General features: G+C 49.7%; 6 protein-coding genes across 6 annotated transcripts, besides 1 other annotated feature; 4 read left to right on the plus strand and 2 right to left on the minus strand.

Moving 5' to 3' along the window:
* Window positions 1-668: 668 nt before the first annotated feature.
* NFIA_036020 (uncharacterized protein) lies at window positions 669-1,538 on the plus strand (the record flags this gene model as incomplete). The annotated part of the gene is made up of 2 exons (XM_001265926.1): window positions 669-1,194; window positions 1,453-1,538. 2 exons carry the CDS (start codon window positions 669-671, stop codon window positions 1,536-1,538), a joined length of 612 nt encoding a protein of 203 aa, XP_001265927.1.
* A 498-nt stretch (window positions 1,539-2,036) lies between these two features.
* Window positions 2,037-3,449, minus strand: NFIA_036030 (adaptor protein NBP2; the record flags this gene model as incomplete). Its single annotated transcript, XM_001265927.1, has 1 exon — window positions 2,037-3,449. One exon carries the CDS (start codon window positions 3,447-3,449, stop codon window positions 2,037-2,039), a length of 1,413 nt encoding a protein of 470 aa, XP_001265928.1.
* Window positions 3,450-5,186: 1,737 nt separating this feature from the next.
* On the minus strand, window positions 5,187-6,302 carry NFIA_036040 (uncharacterized protein; the record flags this gene model as incomplete). The annotated part of the gene is made up of 1 exon (XM_001265928.1): window positions 5,187-6,302. One exon carries the CDS (start codon window positions 6,300-6,302, stop codon window positions 5,187-5,189), a length of 1,116 nt encoding a protein of 371 aa, XP_001265929.1.
* Window positions 6,303-10,579: 4,277 nt separating this feature from the next.
* Window positions 10,580-14,150, plus strand: hmg1 (HMG-CoA reductase; the record flags this gene model as incomplete). Its single annotated transcript, XM_001265929.1, has 4 exons — window positions 10,580-10,921; window positions 10,985-11,350; window positions 11,404-13,748; window positions 13,811-14,150. The coding sequence occupies 4 exons, from the start codon at window positions 10,580-10,582 to the stop codon at window positions 14,148-14,150; spliced, it is 3,393 nt and encodes a 1,130-aa protein (XP_001265930.1).
* A 2,329-nt stretch (window positions 14,151-16,479) lies between these two features.
* On the plus strand, window positions 16,480-19,424 carry NFIA_036060 (putative cell polarity protein; the record flags this gene model as incomplete). Its single annotated transcript, XM_001265930.1, has 3 exons — window positions 16,480-17,775; window positions 17,839-18,966; window positions 19,023-19,424. The coding sequence occupies 3 exons, from the start codon at window positions 16,480-16,482 to the stop codon at window positions 19,422-19,424; spliced, it is 2,826 nt and encodes a 941-aa protein (XP_001265931.1).
* Window positions 19,425-20,291: 867 nt separating this feature from the next.
* NFIA_036070 (uncharacterized protein) lies at window positions 20,292-21,261 on the plus strand (the record flags this gene model as incomplete). The annotated part of the gene is made up of 6 exons (XM_001265931.1): window positions 20,292-20,393; window positions 20,438-20,524; window positions 20,592-20,663; window positions 20,719-20,836; window positions 20,893-21,029; window positions 21,097-21,261. 6 exons carry the CDS (start codon window positions 20,292-20,294, stop codon window positions 21,259-21,261), a joined length of 681 nt encoding a protein of 226 aa, XP_001265932.1.
* Window positions 21,046-21,071: a microsatellite.
* Window positions 21,262-21,299: the final 38 nt, after the last annotated feature.

Consider the following 21,299-nt stretch of genomic DNA (forward strand, 5'->3'; position numbering starts at 1 on the left):
GAGTGAACTGTGATTGATTTGGTGACAGTTTTGAAGTCTGTTTTTAGCTGTGAGCGCGTTGATCACTTAAGTACGGTCTAGGCATATAATATAGATAGATGAGGTTCTCTTCGTATTGCTAGTTGATCTTCCTCTGATAATTCCATCCAACTCCATCCCATATACGACCACAATCATGTTCCTCAACCCTGTCTTCGAAAGCAACTTATTACTCCCCCGTCAACTAAACAACGCATACAATGGCTGCTCAGGCGGTATTGGCGACGGAGAGTGTCTCCCATCCTCTCAATGTACCTGTGCTCCGTACTCTGTATCCTGCGACGACAAGCCATCTAACTTGCACAGGCCTCGGTATAGTCTACTCAAACCAATGCCAAAGCGACCCATCTGACTACGCGGCAAGATTCGCCTCTGCTTCTTCTATCCTGTCCTCATACTAACGCCGCATAGTGCTGCCTCCACCGCCAGTGCACCGTCTCCGAAGGAACAGGTTACTGCCGCGACGCCTCAAACCAGACATGCGAGGAGGGCGCATACTTCACCGGCACATCGGTAGAGCTCACGCGCACAAAAAGGAAAACTTCATTGTCAACTGACAGAAACGTATCTAGTACCCCTGGCCCTGTCCGGGGCCGAATAACATCCAATGCTGCGTGAAGTACACCAACATGACAAACCACACATCCACATCCTCGACTCACGCGTCGACCGGGACAGCTACACTCCCCATCTCGAGTACACCTACGAGTACACCCACAAACACAAGCGCAGGCAGCGATTCAACTCAACCCCCAACATCAACTTCCACCGCGCATTCACAATCCGGGAACGGCCTATCCAGCTCGCAGATCGGGGGCATCGTCGGGGGCGTCCTCGCGGCCGGGGTGCTAGGCGGGCTCATCGCGTTCATCTTCTGGTTCCGGCGGAGACGTCGACGGTTGGCGGCCGCTCAGGAGGCGGGGGATCAACAGCCGGCGCGGCGGGATGGCGAGCATGCTGGTGGTGGTGCTGGTACTGCGGTTTCTACTGTGGGATCGGCGACGGGCGAAGAGGATCATGATCCCGAGGGGAAGGATGCTGCGGAGATGGACGAGAAGGAGATTCCCATGCTGGGTGGGCGGATGAGGCAGGAGATGGATGCGCAGGGGGAAGCGGCGGTGCATGAGCTGGCGGTTCCGATGGGCGGCAGCGCGCGTAAGCTGTCGGAGCTGCCGGGGTCGATGGGGAGGATGGCCGAGTTGCCTGGCTCCGAGGTGGATTCCAAGCGATGAAGTTGGCGACGATGCGACGGGATGTATATTGACTTTAGTATGGAACTGGGTAGCTGGTAGGATCGTGGCGTACGGGTTCAAGTATATATACCATTCACTCGTCATTCACTGTATACCTAGTTATAGCATAATCTCTTATTGATTTCCAATCTCACAGAGACTAGAATTGACTGAATACTAGCCCATACCATGCACAATGAGCCCCTTGAGGCCGAAGAATCAAGAACAGATGCTGACACAGATGATGACGCCGGCGCTGGATATTGAAGACAGTAAAAACATGCAGAAAAAGAAAAAGTCACAATTATTTACAAGCCAGAAGTCGCAAGAAGAACGGTGCCTGTTCTCCTTTACTGGTTTGTTCAAGCCAACAAGCGAAGTGGTATATCCTTCCTTTCGTTGAGAGCTCGATTTGTCAAATATAAAGCATCTTCAACCTTTCATCCACCAGGTTATCCGATGCGAATTCTCGTTATAAAATATATCGTGTCATGTGTATGGGACGACACTGGTCTAGTCACCCTATCGGTTCAGAAATCGCCTTCCCGGGCGGTCGGACAACAGCTGGCACTTTGCTCAATGAGTGCAATCCTGGAAGCCCATTCAAGTCTAACAGCCATGAATGACGAAGGTTTGAATCCGTCTGTCTTTGTAGAAACAGACCCGAGCCAAAAACGCACAACGCTCACGACAGACTCAAGGCGGAAGTCTTCCACCTGCAGCCAGTCATCCAGGACGCGCAAGGCCGATTTTGAAGAACATGTCTCATGTCTTCGCCAAGATACCCATCTGGCTTTCCCTTTTTGTCTTTTGTTTCTCCGACATTCGTTGTTCGATTGGTGGGGTGCTGCCGATATCCTGTCCGTTGTGCAGAAAATGTGATGGGTTCGATTCGGCCTCGCCGCCGCCAGCTGGGATGACGGCTGAACTCTCCAAATTCGTTGCGCCGCTGGCACTATGAACAGACCCCCTGTCAGAGCTAAGAGGCAATTGGTCATTCTGAGTTGGTGTGATGGCCTGCTCTGAGTCGGTTGAGTCCGGGCTCAAGTATGTGCTATCATCCTCCTCAGTATCGAGACTTGGGTCGACGCTGAGCGATGTCAGGCCACCTTCGATGTCCCGAAGTAACCGAACAAATTCCTCTGGTACCAAACCGCTTTCACCAGTCTTTGGATCCTCCGCGACTAGCCAGCCCTGGCCGTGCCTGTATGAGACAAAAATCACCTGTCCTTCCGTCAAGGGCAGTTCGTTCTCATGTTCTCTGGTGAAATCAAATAGCGCAACCGCTTTGCCATGCATCTCCTCATCTGGACAGCCAACCGCGAATTGGAAATCGCCCGAGTATCGGTCGGCACCGGAATAATCGTCCTCAGATTCGAACCCTGCATCATGCTCACGGTCCTGATAGTCGCCGTATGTTTCGTTCCCCATTTGAGAATATCGGCTCTCATTCGGAGGATAGGTGACATATTCTCCCCCCGGGCCATCATCTGTCCCATCATCGTCATCATTGACATAATAAGTCTCGCTGCCGTCCGCGTTCATGCTGACCAGTATTCCTCGATCAGCGTCACCGGAGAAATAGGCAGATTGATGGCCGCGACCTGGACTTCTCGTTCTTCGCCCATTCGCATTCATCCCTGTCGACTTGTTCTTGCGGTGGCGCGACGCGGAGAACACTGGGCTATGCAAATCTTCATCTTCGCTATAAGGGGGCCCATCGCCAAACGACATTGCGGGTAATTGCTGCTGTCCATGACTCTGATCCGTTCTCCAAGGGCCCGACGACCATTGACCACGCGAGTTATCCCATGGTGCGGGAGGGTCCGAAAGGCGCCGATGCTCACTTGCCGGAGTGGACACACCGGAGGCACGGGGTGGGAGAGGACCGTAATGAAGTGGGTGAATTGGAGGGTACGCGAAATCCCGAACGAGCGCATATGGCAAGCTGGAATGAAAGATTGGAAACACATGCGAGCCGGGACGAGAGCGATTTTGAGAAGTTGCGGAAACATTCGAGTACGTCGATAGACGATCTTTCGCATACGACGATGTCCGCTGCCCGATTTGTGTCTTCCCGGAAGCATCTGTTATAATAGGAGGTAGGACCGACAAGTTCGTCAACGAGGTGACCACCTGTGACTGCGGCCGAGAAGCCGATGAGGTTAGGGTTGCCATGATGGATTGGCGCGGGAGGCACGACAAATAATGACGGTTATGAGGACGCTCTTTCCGGAAAGAAAAGCTACCTGAGTTAAAGATGTGTCCGGTGAGGAGGCGACTGTTGTTGACGGTAAAGGATGCGTTGCGACTTTAGTCTCGCATCGCGTCGTCGACTCTCCGAATCCCGATCAATGTTAGGTCGCAGGAACACGCCTGATGATATGAGGAAACCTCCCAATATAATTCAGTCGACGCAGATGGCTGGGATCTATGGAAGCAATAAGAGTGAAAGCATGCAGGTTGAGAGGTACTTTAAGAGCTCCTTGCCTACAAGCACTATATGGACGACCGACTGTATGAGGCTGGGGTAAGGTGTAATCCGGATTCTCCAAGTCGATGTCGCTTCGAAAACACCCCTGAGGCGATTCTAGACGCCAGATATTCGCAATGTCTCCAGTGCCTCAGTTGGCGACTGTTGCAACAATCAACGATCGAGATAGGTTCAGTGCGCGGCTATTGGTCTCGTAGAAAGAAAAGCCCCCCCAAGAACGCCTCGGTTCGTCTTTTGAATCGAGATGCCGAACCGATGGAGCAATAAGACGTAAGCCCAGTCGAGTCTTTGAGAAAGAGAAAAATAAAGGGACCCTTGCAACCAATAGCGGGTTCAATGCTGTTGATGCAATAATACTGGACTCGAAGGAATTTTGTCCCGCGTTTGGATTCTTGTCGAGTCGTTTGAAGTGTACGGAGGCGATAGAAGTGGGAGGTTCTAAATATAGCAGCAGCTGGTCCCGGTTAATAAGAAGACAACCAATAGTAAGGACGAGGAACAAACAAGAGAGCGATGAAGGAGAGACAGAGAGAGGGGGGGGGAGGAGGGGTTGCAAGGAAGAACGAGGAGGAAGAGCCACAAGGAGAGTGACTATGCTTAGTTGCCAGTGCAAGTGATAGTAATAATGATTATCATTCTTCTTATTATTAGGGGACAAAATGGACGATCGATGGATGGCGGGACCCAAGCAGGAGGTCGGAGATTACCTTCTTACGAGGTACTGAAGACTCAAAGCCCGAAAGCGTTTAGGATCATCAAGGCGCAGTCGGTGGAGAAAGAGGGCTTGACTGGCACCGCAGCCATGCAGAGACGAGGACGTTGTACCAAAAGTCAACCCAAAATCTCGATCCTGAGCTCTTCAGTGACCCCAATGTATGGGACAGATGTCGAATCAGTCACTTTGTAATCTCCTGGTCGCAGCGTTTTTCCTTCGTCCGCCACAGACTTGGATGTCCCCACGTGACTTACCACGCGCGGACTAGCGTGTTTCAGGAATATGGTGCCTTGATCTATTCTCATCTTGGAATCATGCCTGAGGCCTCATCGTCCCCTTGCGTTGGTCCAGGCTCCAATGCTCAGTTAACAAAGGCGAGCATTTTCTCGCATGTAACCTAATGGTAGGTTGGTATGCGAAACTGGTTGCCCTTGCTTGCTGGAAATGATCAGGCTGGCTGAAACATTTATGAACAGGACAATCCCCCTGGCGAGTGGCAGCCACACAGACTGGCATACATGGTTCTTACAGACGATGTTCAACTGATTTTTTTGGTTGGAAACAATTTCTATTTATTATAAACAAAGAAGAACCGGAGCTGAAAAAAAAAAAAAAGGAATGTGCACAGTACCAGCTGTGCCTGACAAGCGAGAGCTCTAGGGCAGATGTCGACTCCTCTGCCTTGAGGATAAAGGGTGTTTTAGAATTAGACAGGCTTTCGAAACCAGTTCCAAGCTGGAGTAGAGAAACTGGGCGTGGAATAGCTAGGTGTTGATGAGCCTAGACTCGTCTGACAGGCGTTCGGCTGAACGGTCTTGGTCAAAGTAATGAAAGAAGTCACTGTCGCTGGTGTGGGTTGCTTGGGAACGGCAGTCGGTGTCGGAATCAGCCGAGATGTCGAAGAGACAGGCACAGAGAAAGACGAACGTTCCATTCCAAAGACCTCTGCGAACTGAGATGGGATGGCCGCATTGTTTAGTGACTGATCCTCGACATAGTTCGCCAGTACACGGACATGAGTAGGAGGACCATCAATCACATCCACATCGATGCAGGTAGTATAGATCTCTTGCTTTCCATTCGGCAAGGATGGGTCCACTCCCGGAGCTGTAGGCCAGTCCCAAACCCAGTACAGCGTGTAGGGCTTGCCGGTTGGCGCTTCAGATGGGAGCGCAATGTCTTGTTGGCACCAGAGATCGGCTCCCATGAGTTGGTTTGCCTCATGCGGGTACGTGGCCTGGCGATGTTCGGAGATCTGACCACTGTTTATCTGGTAGCAACGGCCATCGTCAAAATTCTGCGTCGACAAGAGGACGCCGCGCCCGTCACCTCCTGTGCCTTCCTTGTTCCAGACATTGTGTACGTCAAGAAGCCGTTCGTCGTCCTTTGGTTCCGTCGTCCCATATACGTATACTGTCCCACGATTCCTGGGTTTCCCAGGCTGGTTCTGGGGTAGGGTCACATGGCCATTTTCCTGGAAGCGAAGGGCGATAGCAGCGCCAGGATTTGCCTGAAGCCTTGGACTACCATCTGTCTGGGATTGCTTCTGTTGTGTATCCTTACACAACCGATCACTCGGAAGGATTTGACTCAGATTAGCCCGGCCATCAGGTGGTATCAGATTAGTCATGGTCTTGTCGTTGAAGGAGGGATCAGTGCGAAGAACATTTCCTCGAGGATATCCTGGAGAGCCAACAAAGGTTCCATTCGGCGCGATGACCATGAGCTGTTCAACCCAAGAATGGGCGACGACTGTTGTGAAAATGTGGGCGAAGACCAGCAACCTCGAAACGGCCATACTGAGAACGCGCAGCGCTTGCATGATATTCTGGCTCCCTCGAAGGACTTAGAGATAGTGACAGAGAGTAGGACGCCGTCCAGCGGTGTTGCCTCGAAACCAGCGAGGTTATCTCTTGCTTTCTGCTCAGTGTGATCGTCGATAGTGTAAGCAGGAGTCGTACGTTTTAGAAATCCATCACCGGTGAATCCCCCTCGTCTTTCAAGTGCTGATTCTGGTTCTCAGATAACACGAATCCCACCGGCTATTTCCACTTATTCTTTGTTGAAATGATTAGAGAGACTGAGACTGACCAAGACCGACCAAGACTGAACAATGGTGAGTGAAGCGACCAATCCACCAAACACAATGGGCATTGAAACACAAAAGATCATGGGACCTTTTCAGTCGCATCTCCTCTTTTCTCCTCAATTAGGCTTTGCACCTGCCTATTCTCAACGAAAAAACAAGTATCATTCTGGTACTCAGATAATGCGTCATTCGAAACATTTGGGTGGTTGACTCAACAGGCCAGTATCAATAGGAAACAAAGAGAGGGTCCAGGATTCTTGCACGGCGCTAAAGGCAGCGACAGGCCCAGATTTTCAAGGAACACTTGAAGCCAATCAATTTGAGATCCTTTGTAACCCTCTGACAGAGGGCTCTTCATCCATATGTATTAGAGGCATCCTGAAGTAGGCGTTTAATGTTGGCGTGTTGCCTTGGGAAGCCTGAAGAACCTGGTGGAACGAGTAGAAGAAAGGTTCCAGGCTCAAGAGCATAACATTGAGACACCCCAAATAGCAACAGCGCGTAGCTCGATTAAAGGGTACCTTATAATCTTCATCGCGGGTCTGAGGAATCTCGAGGTTGTTGCAGGACTGCACGAGATGTAAGGATGCTAAGTTCCCGATTGGCTTTGAATGTCCGACGTGGCGCTTACCAACCGTCTTCAAGATTAAAGGGTGGCAGTACCGCTGACAGGCAAGCTCAAGCCTACTTATTGGCCCAAAGCCTGCTTTGACTTATAAAGCTTCAGATGGAGATTGTTTCTGTGACAGTTGAGAAGGTCAGGAACCGCACGAACAGTGCCTAAGGTTTACTCCGCGCCTTAATGCTAAGCGCAGTGAGGCTATTTCGACAATCTTCCAGCTGAGCAGGTCAACGCTCGCAAGAGATGTCTATATGAACAGGCAAAGTGATAAGAAAGCCAAAACCGAAGTATATCCCTCCTTAACGAAGACTGAAGACAGATGGCCGCCATGCAGAGTTTTCGGCCTTCCCATTCCCAGTGCCTAATTCGAATCGCTCCAAGGCTCTTATAGCTCTGAGAAGCAAACATCGCAGCGGTTAGCTCCTATACTTTGGAGTCTTGCACCACCTGACCCCGAAGGCACTCGGCCGCACTCCGGTCTCTGTTTTGGGTTGTGCCAGGGCCAGTCGATGACTGGAGCTCTGCCATTGTCTCGCTGACTACCCATAATACTGTTATTTGTGTTTATTGTGTTAAGACGTTCAAAGCAAGATGCCTCTTGCTAGAATGAAAGGCAGGTATTATCCATATTCTAGGGCTTCAGACGTGGACTGCCTTTGACACAGTCTGTCCGTCCTTCGGGCTGCACTCATGAAGCACCATTTTGCGTGAAAAGACGTAAAAAAAATCGACTTTCGGCCTACTGCTGACCGGCTTCATCCGAATATTGAAATCTCCTCCAACAATAGTGAAGAGTATCGGGAAAACAGCAACCGTTACCGGATCCCTTCGCAGTAGTAGTCTCCACCGTAGGCTCCGAAGCAAAGGCATGGACAGATTATCGCACTGATTGATTAGATGAAACGAGTGGATACATATTATCCTGTTATCTCCGACGGATCAGGATTCCTCAGTGGTCCTGGCTTTTTCATTGTGTCCACTGTCCACAACTCCACCAAGTTGGCCAAGAAGACGCCCATAGAGAACGACAGGAACCGAACCCAAGTGCAGACTCTCATCTGTAATGAAACAGCTTTTCCCCGTTTGAGTATGCTAGATTGATCGATTGCTACCGGAGACTCGTACTCAATTACATAATGCGCTGGTAAAACTCCGTCTTTCGGAGATCCATACTAGATCTATCTGCAGAAGTTTGAAAACTTCCCTTATTTCCACAGAGCTTTGAATGACTTAGTAGGTAGAAGCTGAAGGGCCTTAGGTGGCAGAGAAATAAGAGGCCGGAAGGAATAAGCTAAATTTTAAAAAGGAGATTTCTTGAATTTCCTGTTCAGTCAATTGTTGAGTAGTCCCCATCGTTGTTATTCTCTTATGTGGATGGCTGAGCGATAGTCTATATTTCTAGAATCCCATCCAGACTCACATCATACTTCCACACTATTGCCACATAGAAGCTCCTCTATATTCATGCTTGGTTTTGCTGGATTACGTGATGAAGGTATATATCTTCAGAATCTATACATGAAATTATCGAAGCTTGAACTGTTAGCAGACTTTTGGATCATGGATACACTGTGTATCTACCATATTCTCGAGTCTCGACTCACGGTTTCTCCCGTAAGGTAGAGGTTTAGCAGATGCGAGGGGGACAAAGAAGGCGAAGAAGGAGTAGAAGGGCAGAGGAAGAGAGAACAGCCATCAGCGGAGTACTTGCTCCACTTCTTCAAAGAAATGCAAGGGGTGCCAGCGGTGAAGTAGCCAGAGTTGTGTGACACGGCGCACACTTTGATTCTTTCCCTCTTTGATCCAAGAGGAGCGACGCTATATGTCTATCCATGCTGAGTCCAGTTCTATTGAGAGTCCAGGGGCTACTTAAGATGGTAAGACCGAGTGATCCGACATACCTTGGGCACTTTGCATCTTGCTTACCTGCTTACTTGCTTGATCACTGGGAACAAGCTAAGTCAATGTACTGCTTACCCTTGGAAGCTACCTTCGTTCACAACATCAACATCAACATCGTCCATCTTACGTGAGATGACTGGTTAGTGGAGATACATTATGCAGTCTTGTAACTGTCATTCGTCGATATGACGTGACCACAGTCCCCGAACTTGAAATACCGGTACTTCGTTGTCTTGCGCCTGTTTACCGAGGGCGGATTCCCGAGCACTGTCCAGAGGATGAAGTACCCGAACTGCACGAACTGCAGAGTTGCAAACAGGTATGTAGCAGTTCATATTGATATCTACTCGTAGCACATCGCAAGTAGTGGTAGAGTACGTAACTCCTTACTCCAGTGGACCCGGGGGGAACACGCTGGATTTTGGTACGAACTGACGACCTGATAGTTCAATCCCATCGATATAACTGCTTGTTGCTGAGAAAAGGAGGAATCAGACTCAACTACTACCTAGGTAACTGATAGCCACTCGGTGAATAAAACCAAAATACAATTCATGAGACCGTAATGACAGGTCAACGGGCTTAATGGGACATTTCCTAGTCAGATAGTAGCCGAAGTACGCCGTAGTATGAGGACTATTGCGTATCCTAGTTGTATGGGCTACGGACTAGTTGGGATTTTAACGACCGGACCCCTGGGATGTTTCCGTATTGATTATTTCTTTGACTAAAGCCCGAAGGCTTTAGTTATCTTGGATTTTAGGATTTTCTTTTTTGCTTAGACTTTATTCCTTTGTCGTCCCCACTCAGTTTCCTCTTTCGCTTCCGCTCTTTCTTCTCCATGATTATAATTGTTATCCTCCTCCCCTACCTTGGTGTTAGAATATAACACTGTGCGGTCGAGTTCAACCTCGTTGTTTCCCGGGAGCCTGGTACAAGCATCTGCGCTGATCCACGGTGCTTGTGGCTGTGCTTAGGCGGCAAAATTAGCCGGATTTACTTATTTCCATCTTCCCCAGCGGCGAGCCAGACTACCTTTCGTTCGACTTTCAGGGGGTCCGCGATCAAGGCAAATTAGGGATAGGAAAAAGAAAGGAGCTGTTGGTGGGATTGGACTTGTTTTTTTTCTACAGGGTCGAAATTCAGCTCAATATTGAAGTGTGGGCTGGTTATTTCAGCGCCCCTTATTGTCTGGTACGTTTAATCCTTGGTGAATGCGTCGCCGGAGATAATTGTCCTAACCGCACTCAAGGTTGTACTTTTTGTTAGAGTCCTTTCAGCAAGCAGCGACCTCTTCGATACTTTACTTCATGTCCACCTCCTGATCTCGAGAACATTCTTGAGATTTTTCAGCATCGATTTGAGAAAATTTGGGACGGTACTAAGCCCTAGTGTCTCACCCCTGCGAACCTTCAATTTCAGCACTTCCCCTAGACAGGCGGCCTACACCGCCTCTCCCTGCTCGCCATTTTGTCTATGATAGACAATGGCTACCTCTCTGATTACAAGGAAGCTTCGTTCGGCAGAAGCTAAGAACGATGCCGAACCGGGATGGTTAAAGCGTCAGGTCACTGGCGTTTTGCAGTCCATCTCGAGTCGAGCTTGTCAGCACCCTATACACACCATTGTGGTTATTGCATTGCTCGCCAGTACGACCTACGTCGGTCTCCTTGAAGGGAGTTTGTTCGACAGCGTCAGGAACTCCAGGAATATTGCCGGTCAAGTGGACGTCGATACTCTGCTTCAGGGCAGCCGGAATCTTCGGTTGGGTGAGAGTACATCTTGGAAATGGCAGGTCGAGGACGGTTTAGCGAGCCAGGACTACACGGTATATCTACATCAGCTTACCTTGAAGTTGAATCTCTCGTCGCTGACTGTTTATTGGCCGCAGGGCGTCAACCATCTTGCTCTAACAACCTTTATCTTCTCGGATTCCCTGTCAAAGTCATCTTCGATCGCTCCTGCCGCAACTGAATTGCCGATTCCTTCCAATGCATCTGCTCAACCAGTGCCATATACACCTAACTTGTTCTCGCCCTTCTCCCACGACTCTTCTCTTGCATTCACCTTGCCGTTTGATCAGGTCCCACAATTCCTGAAAGCGGTGCAGGAGATCCCGGATCCCTCCTCCGATGAGGACGACGGGGAACAAAAGAAATGGATCATGCGGGCCGCTCGTGGCCCGGCTTATGGCTCTGGTGGTGCTATCAAGCTCTGGTTGGCAGATGCGTGGAGTTCATTTGTGGATTTGATCAAGGTAAATGATCTGCCTTACTTACGTTATGCTGCCATATTTGCTGACGTACCAAGCACGCGGAAACTATTGATATTGTCATCATGACTTTGGGATACCTTTCGATGCACCTTAGCTTCGTGTCCCTCTTCTTCTCGATGCGGCGTCTCGGCTCTAACTTCTGGTTGGCGGCCACTGTCCTCTTCTCGGGCGTTTTCGCGTTTTTGTTTGGTCTTCTGGTCACAACGAAGCTTGGCGTCCCGATCAATGTCCTTTTGCTGTCCGAGGGCCTTCCATTCCTTGTTGTCACTATCGGTTTCGAGAAGCCGATCATTCTCACCAGGGCTGTTCTCACTGCAGCGGCGGACAACAGGCGCAGAGCTGGTCAAGCTTCGTCAAGCACCACGAAGTCCATTCAGGACTCTATTCAGACTGCGATCAAGGAACAAGGTTTTGAGATTATCCGCGATTACTGCATTGAGATCGCCATCCTTATTGCTGGGGCTGCTTCCGGAGTCCAGGGTGGGTTGCGACAATTCTGTTTCCTCGCGGCGTGGATCTTGTTTTTCGACTGCGTTCTGCTCTTCACCTTCTACACCACCATTCTCTGCATCAAACTCGAAATTAACCGGATCAAGCGCCATATTACTCTTCGCAAAGCTCTGGAAGAAGACGGTATCACACATCGGGTGGCCGAGAATGTCGCTTCCAGTAATGACTGGCCTCTGACCGGGTCTGAGAGCAGCAACAAGACTAGCATCTTTGGGAGGAAGCTCCGCTCCAGCAGTGTTCGCAGATTCAAGATTTTGATGGTAGGGGGTTTTGTCTTGGTCAATGTGGTGAATCTATCCACTATCCCATTTCGGGACTCAAGCCAGGGTGCTGGCCTACCCCTGTTGTCTCGTGTCTCTAATGTGTTTGCGCCTACGCCCATTGACCCTTTCAAGGTCGCCGAAAATGGGCTTGACTCGATCTATGTCTCTGCAAAGAGCCAGATGATGGAGACGGTTGTGACAGTCATCCCTCCAATCAAGTACAAGCTTGAATATCCTTCTGTACACTACGCCGCCTTGGGTGAAAGCCGCACATTCGATATCGAGTACACCGATCAGTTCCTCGACGCTGTTGGCGGGCGTGTCATCGAGAGCCTTCTCAAGAGTATCGAAGATCCCATCATCAGCAAGTGGATCATCGCTGCTCTGACCCTGAGCATTATCTTGAACGGCTACTTGTTCAATGCCGCTCGCTGGAGCATTAAGGAGCCTGAAGTTGCCCCTGCCCCTGCCGCCCCCAAGGTGGCTGTGGTGGAAGCGAAGAAGGAATACCCTAAGATTGACTTGAACCCCGACACTCCCAAAAGGAGTCCAGAGGAATGCGAGGCGCTCTTGAAAGAGAAGCGAGCTGCTTACTTGAGCGATGAAGAGTTGATTGAGCTTTCCCTGCGGGGCAAGATCCCTGGCTATGCGTTGGAAAAGACTATGGAAAACGAGGACCTCATGAGCCGTGTGGATGCGTTCACTAGAGCCGTCAGGATCCGTCGTGCTGTTATTGCTCGAACTCCTGCCACTTCCGCTATCACGGGCTCTTTGGAATGCTCGAAGCTCCCATACAAGGATTACAACTATACGCTTGTGCACGGTGCTTGCTGTGAGAATGTTATTGGATATCTACCTTTGCCTTTGGGAGTGGCTGGTCCTTTGACCATTGATGGCCAAAGCTACTTTATTCCCATGGCTACCACGGAAGGTGTGCTGGTGGCCAGCACAAGTCGAGGTGCCAAGGCGATCAACGCAGGTGGTGGCGCGGTCACTGTTCTGACTGGCGACGGCATGACTCGTGGTCCTTGTGTCGGTTTCCCTACTCTTGCGCGCGCGGCGGCTGCTAAGGTCTGGATTGATTCGGAAGAGGGCCGAAGCATTTTAACTGCGGCTTTCAACTCTACCAGTCGGTTCGCCCGCCTTCAGCATCTTAAGACGGCTCTCGCTGGCACTTATCTTTATATCCGGTTCAAGACTACAACAGGTGACGCCATGGGGATGAACATGATCTCCAAGGGTGTCGAAAAGGCGCTCCACGTTATGGCGACTGAGTGCGGCTTTGACGACATGGCTACCATTTCCGTTTCTGGTAACTTCTGTACCGACAAAAAGGCTGCTGCTATTAACTGGATTGACGGTCGTGGCAAGTCCGTGGTGGCGGAGGCTATCATTCCTGGTGATGTTGTCCGGAGTGTGCTCAAGAGCGACGTTAATGCCCTGGTCGAGCTCAATACCAGTAAGAACTTGATCGGAAGTGCTATGGCTGGAAGCGTGGGTGGGTTCAACGCTCACGCATCGAACATTGTCACTGCTGTCTTCTTGGCAACGGGTCAGGATCCTGCGCAGAATGTCGAGAGCAGCAGCTGTATCACGACCATGAGAAAGTGAGTTTTCATACATCTTCGATTTGTTTCGTTGCTCGAGTACTAACTGGCCAATTTTCCAGCCTCAATGGCAACCTCCAGATCGCTGTATCTATGCCTTCCATCGAAGTTGGCACAATCGGCGGTGGCACTATTCTCGAAGCACAGTCTGCCATGCTTGATATGCTTGGTGTCCGTGGTTCCCACCCCACCAACCCAGGTGACAATGCTCGGCAACTTGCTCGAATTGTCGCTGCCGCCGTTCTTGCGGGAGAGCTGAGCCTGTGCTCTGCACTTGCCGCCGGCCACCTTGTCAAAGCGCACATGGCGCACAACCGCAGTGCTGCCACGACGCGGACATCCACCCCCGTCTCGGCAGCCGTGAGTGCTGCTCGGGGATTGACGATGTCCTCCTCGAAGTGAATTCGGAGTAACTAGCGATTACTATTCGAGAGTTCGCGCACGCTTTCACTCCGCCCCAAGAGAGGAATGTAGCCGAGCCTTCGGCAAATCCAGCTATGGTAAGCTCCCGGATTCTTCGCTGGCCGTCCGGAAGGCACATGGCCTTTAATGCAGGCGAATGGCCAAGAGCCGAGGAAGGATTGTTGCCATTGGATACATTTGGTCATGGCGTACATTCCCTATGATACCATGATATGTCCTGAAGGATTGCTATTCATGATTTCTATGCATGGCGAAACATGAAGTATGGAAGTATGCTATATTCTGGATGGTGGAGCTTGGACATGATAGAACTGTATAGAACTACTGAGGATTGATCATTGTAGTAATTGGAATGAGTGAACGATTAAGTGTGATTTTGCATAGGATGAAGTATGTCAAGAATATTAGCACACATAATCTGTGACTTTTGATGCGTATGGGCAAGTCCTGGGCATATCATTCATCGCAGCGTCGAGATGATATCTAGTTACCGAAATTACGAATTTTATACAACCATGGTAAGGTATCATTACCTAGGTTGGTACTGAGACGGTTACAATGGAATCTTGATAGTTGATGATGGTATTCGATTGATTGTAGGTAGTTATGGTATGTTGATAGATACAGGTAGAAAAGGAAATGCAAACGAAGTCATGATTTGTTAACGAGGGAATGGGGCAGTCGCGATCACTCAGAGCAGTTTGCACTGTTTGCAATTCCCTACGTGACAGTACCAAGACCACGTAACGCAGCGATCGCTGAGCGACCGGTCTGGACTCAAAGATTGCCAAAGGTCAAGGCCCATATTTCACTTCCCAAAGTCCCCATAAACCTATCTATGTACCCGCTTTTGCTTCATCTCGGGTAGAATAGTAATTATATCGGCCATAGGAATTAATGAAGAACCCACTGCTACTCAACCTTGAGCATGTGCAGACCAAACTGAACCCAGTTCGGTGGCATCGAACGGCTGAGCAATAGGATGGGTACCTAGGTAGAAAAGGTGACCCCATGTTCGTATGTAAGGTAGGTAACTTTCGCCTATTGTTGAAAGTTTGGCGATACCTCGTTGTGGCTGAGAAATCCGCTGCTTATATACCAGTTTACTCTGCTTTGTGGGTATGTCAATAGCTGGCATGCTGCGTCAGAACATGGTGTTGAGACTAGAAAATGCTGATCCATTAATTGCAACATCGCTGCTTCTTTTGAATTGAACCCCCTATTCTTGTGTCAGGGAGCAGGTCGTGGTTTAGCACTTTGGGCTTCGCACTGATTAGCACCGCCTCACATACGAACTAGACGGATAGCCTTTGATCGGTTCCTGGGCGGTGGGGACTTAATCTGTCCTACGGAGTAATTCTGCGTAATATTTCAGTACGTACCTTATGTACCTCTCTGCCTAAAGGTAGGTAGGTATGATTGGGATGCTGCAAGTTGAATTTCTCAATTCTTCGGTGCAGGTTAAATCAATTGAGAATAATATAGGAAAGCCCGAGAATCCTAATTCTGTCTATGTAGGTCCAGAACAAAAATAGGCATGGTACCTGAAGTCCCACTGACTGTTGACCTGGAACAAAATGCTTGGTACCTATGGATGGAGCAGAAATGTCCCCTTTTCCACGGGCTGTAATCGTAATTCCATGGTCTTGGGTTATTTTCCGTAGGTACCTAAGGTATGGAGTATGGCTTTCTTGATTCTCTTCTTCTTCTGTTCGTAATCGTACAGACTCTACTCCGTACAGTGAGAGTCTCTCCCCAGTCTCCATCGGCCCTCCACTTCTTCCATCTTCTAACTAGTACCTTTAGTCTTCGGGAGTCGGGAAACGCTTGATTTTCTTCTGTGGCTGTTGCTCCCACTTCCCTCCTGTCGCACTTCTCAACTTATCATCGATTTTCTTTTCTCGTCTTTTTCTTCTTCTCCGTGTTTTTTCTCTTTTCGTCATCGTGGTGCTGGAAAGACGGTCCTTTTTTCCTCTGTGGAAGAGTTTCTGCACTTCATTCCCTCCTGCTTATTGGCGCTTAGTTCGCTCCTTTTTTCATCACATTCCTTCCTGCCATTAACATTCCGATCAGCCGCAGACATCCCCTACCGATCACCACGATCTCGCATTATCTGACGTTTACCACTGCCGAGTTAATCGAGTAACCCCTTGTCGATGGCCTTCTTCGTCGCAGTCATCAGTAGAACACCTGAATTCATGATCACATTCTGCTCTTTGTCTCGTGTGTGAAGCTCCGACCGATTGGGTGCCTTGAGCTAAGCAGCGGCGGCTACAAAGCGACGTGATCTTCTCCTACTGGGCCCCCTATGAATCCCAACCCAGGCACCATGTCGCCTGTCTCCGTAGATGGAAGTGATTGGTCAGGGATCAATCAGTACCAGAAATCCGATCCACCATTCTCGCCTACTTTCTCGACTCGCAATAACCTCGCAACTCCTCCAACATCAGGCACACCCAGCGGGCTGGGTCCGAATAATGCGGGTGCGCCGAACGGGTCTACAAATGGCGCGAGCGACGCAGGCAACCCGTCGCCCCCGAGCTCAGTCGCGGCCCGGTCTAGCAGTGGAACTTTGGCCGAGGATCGCAGCAAGCGAACAAAACAGATGGAGGAAGTTCTTGGTCAACACTACTTTGCCCTGAGACGATTTCTTAATGCATCTTATCGGGATGAAAGAGCGAACAGTAAATCGAACAAAGCCCGAGACAAGCTGCTCAGGCTTTCGGCAACTCAGTTTCAAGAGCTCAGTACTGATGTTTACGATGAACTCCTCCGCCGGCAGCAGGCCATGCCTTCTCCCGGGCGGCCTGGTCCTCCGCGGCCCGATGTGCCGCCGTTCCTGCCTCCTCGGGAAGATTTCCATGAGAAGCGCAATCAAGCACGCCAGAAACTCGCGTCCCTTCAACACCAGCGGTTTAGAGACCTGGCTACGGACGTCTTCTGCGAACTGGAACGGCGCTTCCCTCAGTTTCCGGCACGGGAATCTCGCCGAGCTAGCCCTGCCCCCAGCTTGCGTGGACGCCCGTCAAATGGCTACCCTCCAAATGGTTTCGGTCCTAACGGCTATCCTCCGCCTCCCGGCAGTCGGCGCTCTCAGTCTCGAGGTCCTCCAAACCGCATGGGAAGGGGCTATCCCTCCGGCGGTCCTCCAGGCAGTCCAATGGGTGGGTACCCTCCCCGCCAAGGGTCCTTGGGTGGGCCGCCGTCGGTGAACGGTGATGTTGGACCGCAAGCCAAGTCATTCCAAAGCAACACGATTGTTCCAAATAAGAGTATCATGGTGGAGGACGACGACGATGCGCCCGGTACGGAAGATGATTACGACGCGAGGAGTGATGCTTTCGCTCTGGACGGGGTCTTGCAAAGCAGGAGAGGGACGACGACAACCCTAGGTGAGGGCGAGCGGAAGCTTTTGGCGGACACGCAGTCGCAGGCGTCGGCATTGCAGGAGAAAGTCAACAAGTTGGAGGAATTGCTCAAACAAAAAGACGAAGAACTCTCCAGGTACCAAGAGGAGCAGGACAAGGTGGACAAACTTGAGGACTTGATCAGATCAAAAGATGAGGAGCTGTCGAAATTCCACGAAGAGCATCAAAGATCTCAGGTACGCGACACCCTAACTGACATGTCGGATTTCACACTGGTGTTTTAGTAACACGAAGAGCAGATGACTGGCGCAGCAAAGCAAGAGTGGGATGCCCTCAAGATGGAGCTCGAAAGTAAAATATCCCAGGCGGAAGAATTGAACACCTCTCTTCAGCTCGAACTCGAAAAGGTGCGAACCGAGCGTGATGCCACGGAGAGAGATTTGAGAAGTCAACTCAACGAGGCATCGCAGCAGAATGCTGGGGACGCCGGGTTACAAGCTCATTTTTCTGAGCTGCAGATCAAGTACCGGGACCTGCAGGCGGAGTTACACCAACAGCAACAGGTGACAGAGGAAGTCAGACGAGAAGCCTCCACCTTTTTAATGGAGATGAAGGCTCTGTCGGAGCAAACCCAGTCCCGCTGGGAGCACGAAGAGAGATTGTCAGGCGAGGTTCAACGGCTGGAAGACGAATTACAGCAATGGAAGACCCGGTACGCCAAAGTCAAGACTCAGCTACGGCATCTTCGAGCATCATCCGGCATTTCAGAGACTCGTCCCGGCCTCAGCACAGTAACTCAAGATAGCGGCTTCATGCAGGACGATGGATTGGTCAAGGATATACATGTTACCAAGTTCCAAATTTCCATTGACGAGTTGCTTCGCGTCGCACGATCCGATGAATACCAACTCGTGATGCACCAGATTAAGGGTGTTATTCTCGCAGTCCGTCATGTCCTTAATGACATTGAATCAACGCAGAACCCTGCCGACGGATTAGCAGCTATGCGTACAAAAGCTACGCGGAAAGTGTCTGCGACAGCCAATAACATGATCACCGCGGCCAAGAACTTCGTCCGTTCAAGTGGTCTTTCACCCGTTTCGCTCCTCGATGCTGCGGCATCGCATCTGTCGACTGCAGTTATTGAACTTGTTCGCCTCGTGAAAATCCGCCCCACTCCAGAAGATGAGCTCAACGAAAACGAAGAAGAACGAGATCAATTCTCGCAGATGAAGTCTCCCGACTATTTTAGCGTTGCTCCGAGCCAAAGCAGATTGAGTAATAACGACTCGATCTATAGTGCTATGAGCGATCCTTCTAATCGTACTCCAAATGGAACACATTCTCACTTGGATGCGGGATTTCAGAATGGTTTCTTGACGGGCTCACAGCTGAAATCTGAAGATCACGAGCTCCAGGAATTGAAGGTGAGTTGACTCTACTATACCCTATCTTTTCGGGTGAAAACTAATCGACTCTCTAGCTGTATATCGAAGACCAAACAGACGGGCTGGTCCAGTCCATTCAGGCACTCGTCGCCAGCGTTCGTGCGGAAGACGTTTTGACGACTATCAGCACCCATGTTTCGGCTATTTCTTCCATTGTTTCCAATGTCTCCTCATCCACGGAACATTTCATCAATAAATCCAACGCTGGTCCCGTCCTTCGGGAACGCTCTGGGCCCATACTTCAGACGCTCAACCTGCATCGGACTCGTCTCTTAGAAACAACAGCCGAGGGCGAGGATGCCGTAAATATTGCGGAACACCGAGAGGTTATCAAGAAGCTTCCACCCATTGCTTTCGAAATCGCCAGAGAAACAAAGGAACTTGTCCATCGACTTGACCTTACGGATGATAATGATTCCGAAGACGACTTCCGGTAGCAATCGGCAACGAATTTGCTCAGTGCCTCGACCGTTTATCGACAAGCTTGCTCTTTCTTCATCTCCCTTGACTTTTTTCTACAATTCTCTGTCTTTAATTCTTCTGAAAAGGCAGAACTGGTATCTTTACCCGACACTCTGACTTGGGTGCGCAGGAGCACCCACAGACTGCCAAATTTCTGATTGATTTACAGCTATTATGCATGACAATGAGCGGCCATGTGAAACGAAGTGTTCTTTAGTGGAGCTTCATGACTTTCGTCCTTCATCATTCTTCTTAGGATCTAATCTTAATTTCGACTTGGTGTATTATTATGTGATATGGTTTTTGCTATCATTCTTGTACACCGCTTCTGCTCCATTTTCGTTCCTCGCGACGAGTAGCGTTTTGACCTTCATGATCGAGTCTCAAGCGGTGGTGTCTTTTTCTTCTTGCTTGCAGTTTGCCTGGGCGATTCTGCTTTTGATTCTGCTTATTGACCCTTCGTTACTACTACCAATTCGCATTCTGATATCTTTATCGCATTGGAAGAACAGACTGTTTCTGGTCCATCGTACATTTAATTTACTTTGACCTTATATTGGTACTATATAATAATCTACTCACGCAGAGGTCAATTCAAGACAAGACGCTGGTTCACCAGCATACTGTCTGTCCATATCTTCCTTCAGTTTAGCATCTCTAAAGCATCCAGCACGTGACAATCACGTGACGTTCATGTGGAGATCGTATCCGCCTTGCTCCGTAGAATCTCCCTTTTTCTCTCCCTTGCTCCTGAAGTGGTTGCAGATGAGTCGGGGTCGTTATTTGGGTCGCGTGAGTGGTGTCCGCTTATGTAATTACCTGAGCAATCATGTGATACTCGCATGACACTTTACCTTCCCCAAAAAGATTTCATCACGCACAACCACTTTCGCAGCATTTACAACGCCCTCACAAAAATCCTCATGGCCTCGCTTGCCACGAATGTAAGTTTTTATTAAGAATTAATGAATAACTGATTCCATTGCAGACATCTAATTTTCTATTTCAGAAATGGTATATCAGGTATTTGAGTGAGGTGGCTGACGGTCGCCTCGAGCTGCCCCCCTACGAAGAGGTGAGCCTTAATTTTACCTTGCTTAAATATCACCTAAATGGTTTCTGACTGCTTAAAAACTGCTCAGAGGGAGGATGGCTCGATCAAGATCTACTACGGGGAGCTCTTCTGTCGGGTGCCGGACTGCTCGAAGTCGCGAGTATGGATCTTTAACTAATACTCAAGTATTTGCTAATCAGTTGTTAATCATTTAGAAAAAATACACCGCAACCAATAACCTTCGCACTCACCTTGAAACTCATGGCGATATTAAATTGCAGGAGGGAAATAGTGGTGGCCGGGTGCCCCAGAAGACAGTCGATGAGGCTACAAGTAAGTGGTTATGAAGTTGCTGTAAGCCGATTACTAAACGCTTAGCAACTGCTTAGAATGGTACAAGCGGTTGTTCTATGCGGTGGACCCGCAGGATGGTGGCGGAGCAAGTACTTCTGCAGATACTCACTTCGTTTGCGCTATGTCTGTTGATGCAGGTACCCCTTCTTTACCGGTGAAAAAAGATGGCACTGTAAGTAATATTTGAGTGCTTTCTGACTGCTTTCTGACTGCTTGATCAACTCTTACTGAATACTTAGGTCCATGTCACAAACATGCGCAAGAAGGTTGCTGAAATGGGGCGCAAGGTTCCTTGCAGTTCCTGTGGAAATCGCAATGATTGCTGCAAGGATATTAACAAATGTGCCTACTTTGTTCTTTTTAATTGTGGTAATATCACTCTGGAGCTGACAAATGGAAACTAGGCGCCTGTGTGGTCTCCTGTGGATGAAGCTTAGGGTGG

The sequence above is a fragment of the Aspergillus fischeri genome, genomic scaffold (genome assembly GCF_000149645.3).
Source record: "Aspergillus fischeri NRRL 181 1099437636247 genomic scaffold, whole genome shotgun sequence".
NCBI classification, from domain to species: Eukaryota; Fungi; Ascomycota; class Eurotiomycetes; order Eurotiales; family Aspergillaceae; genus Aspergillus; species Aspergillus fischeri.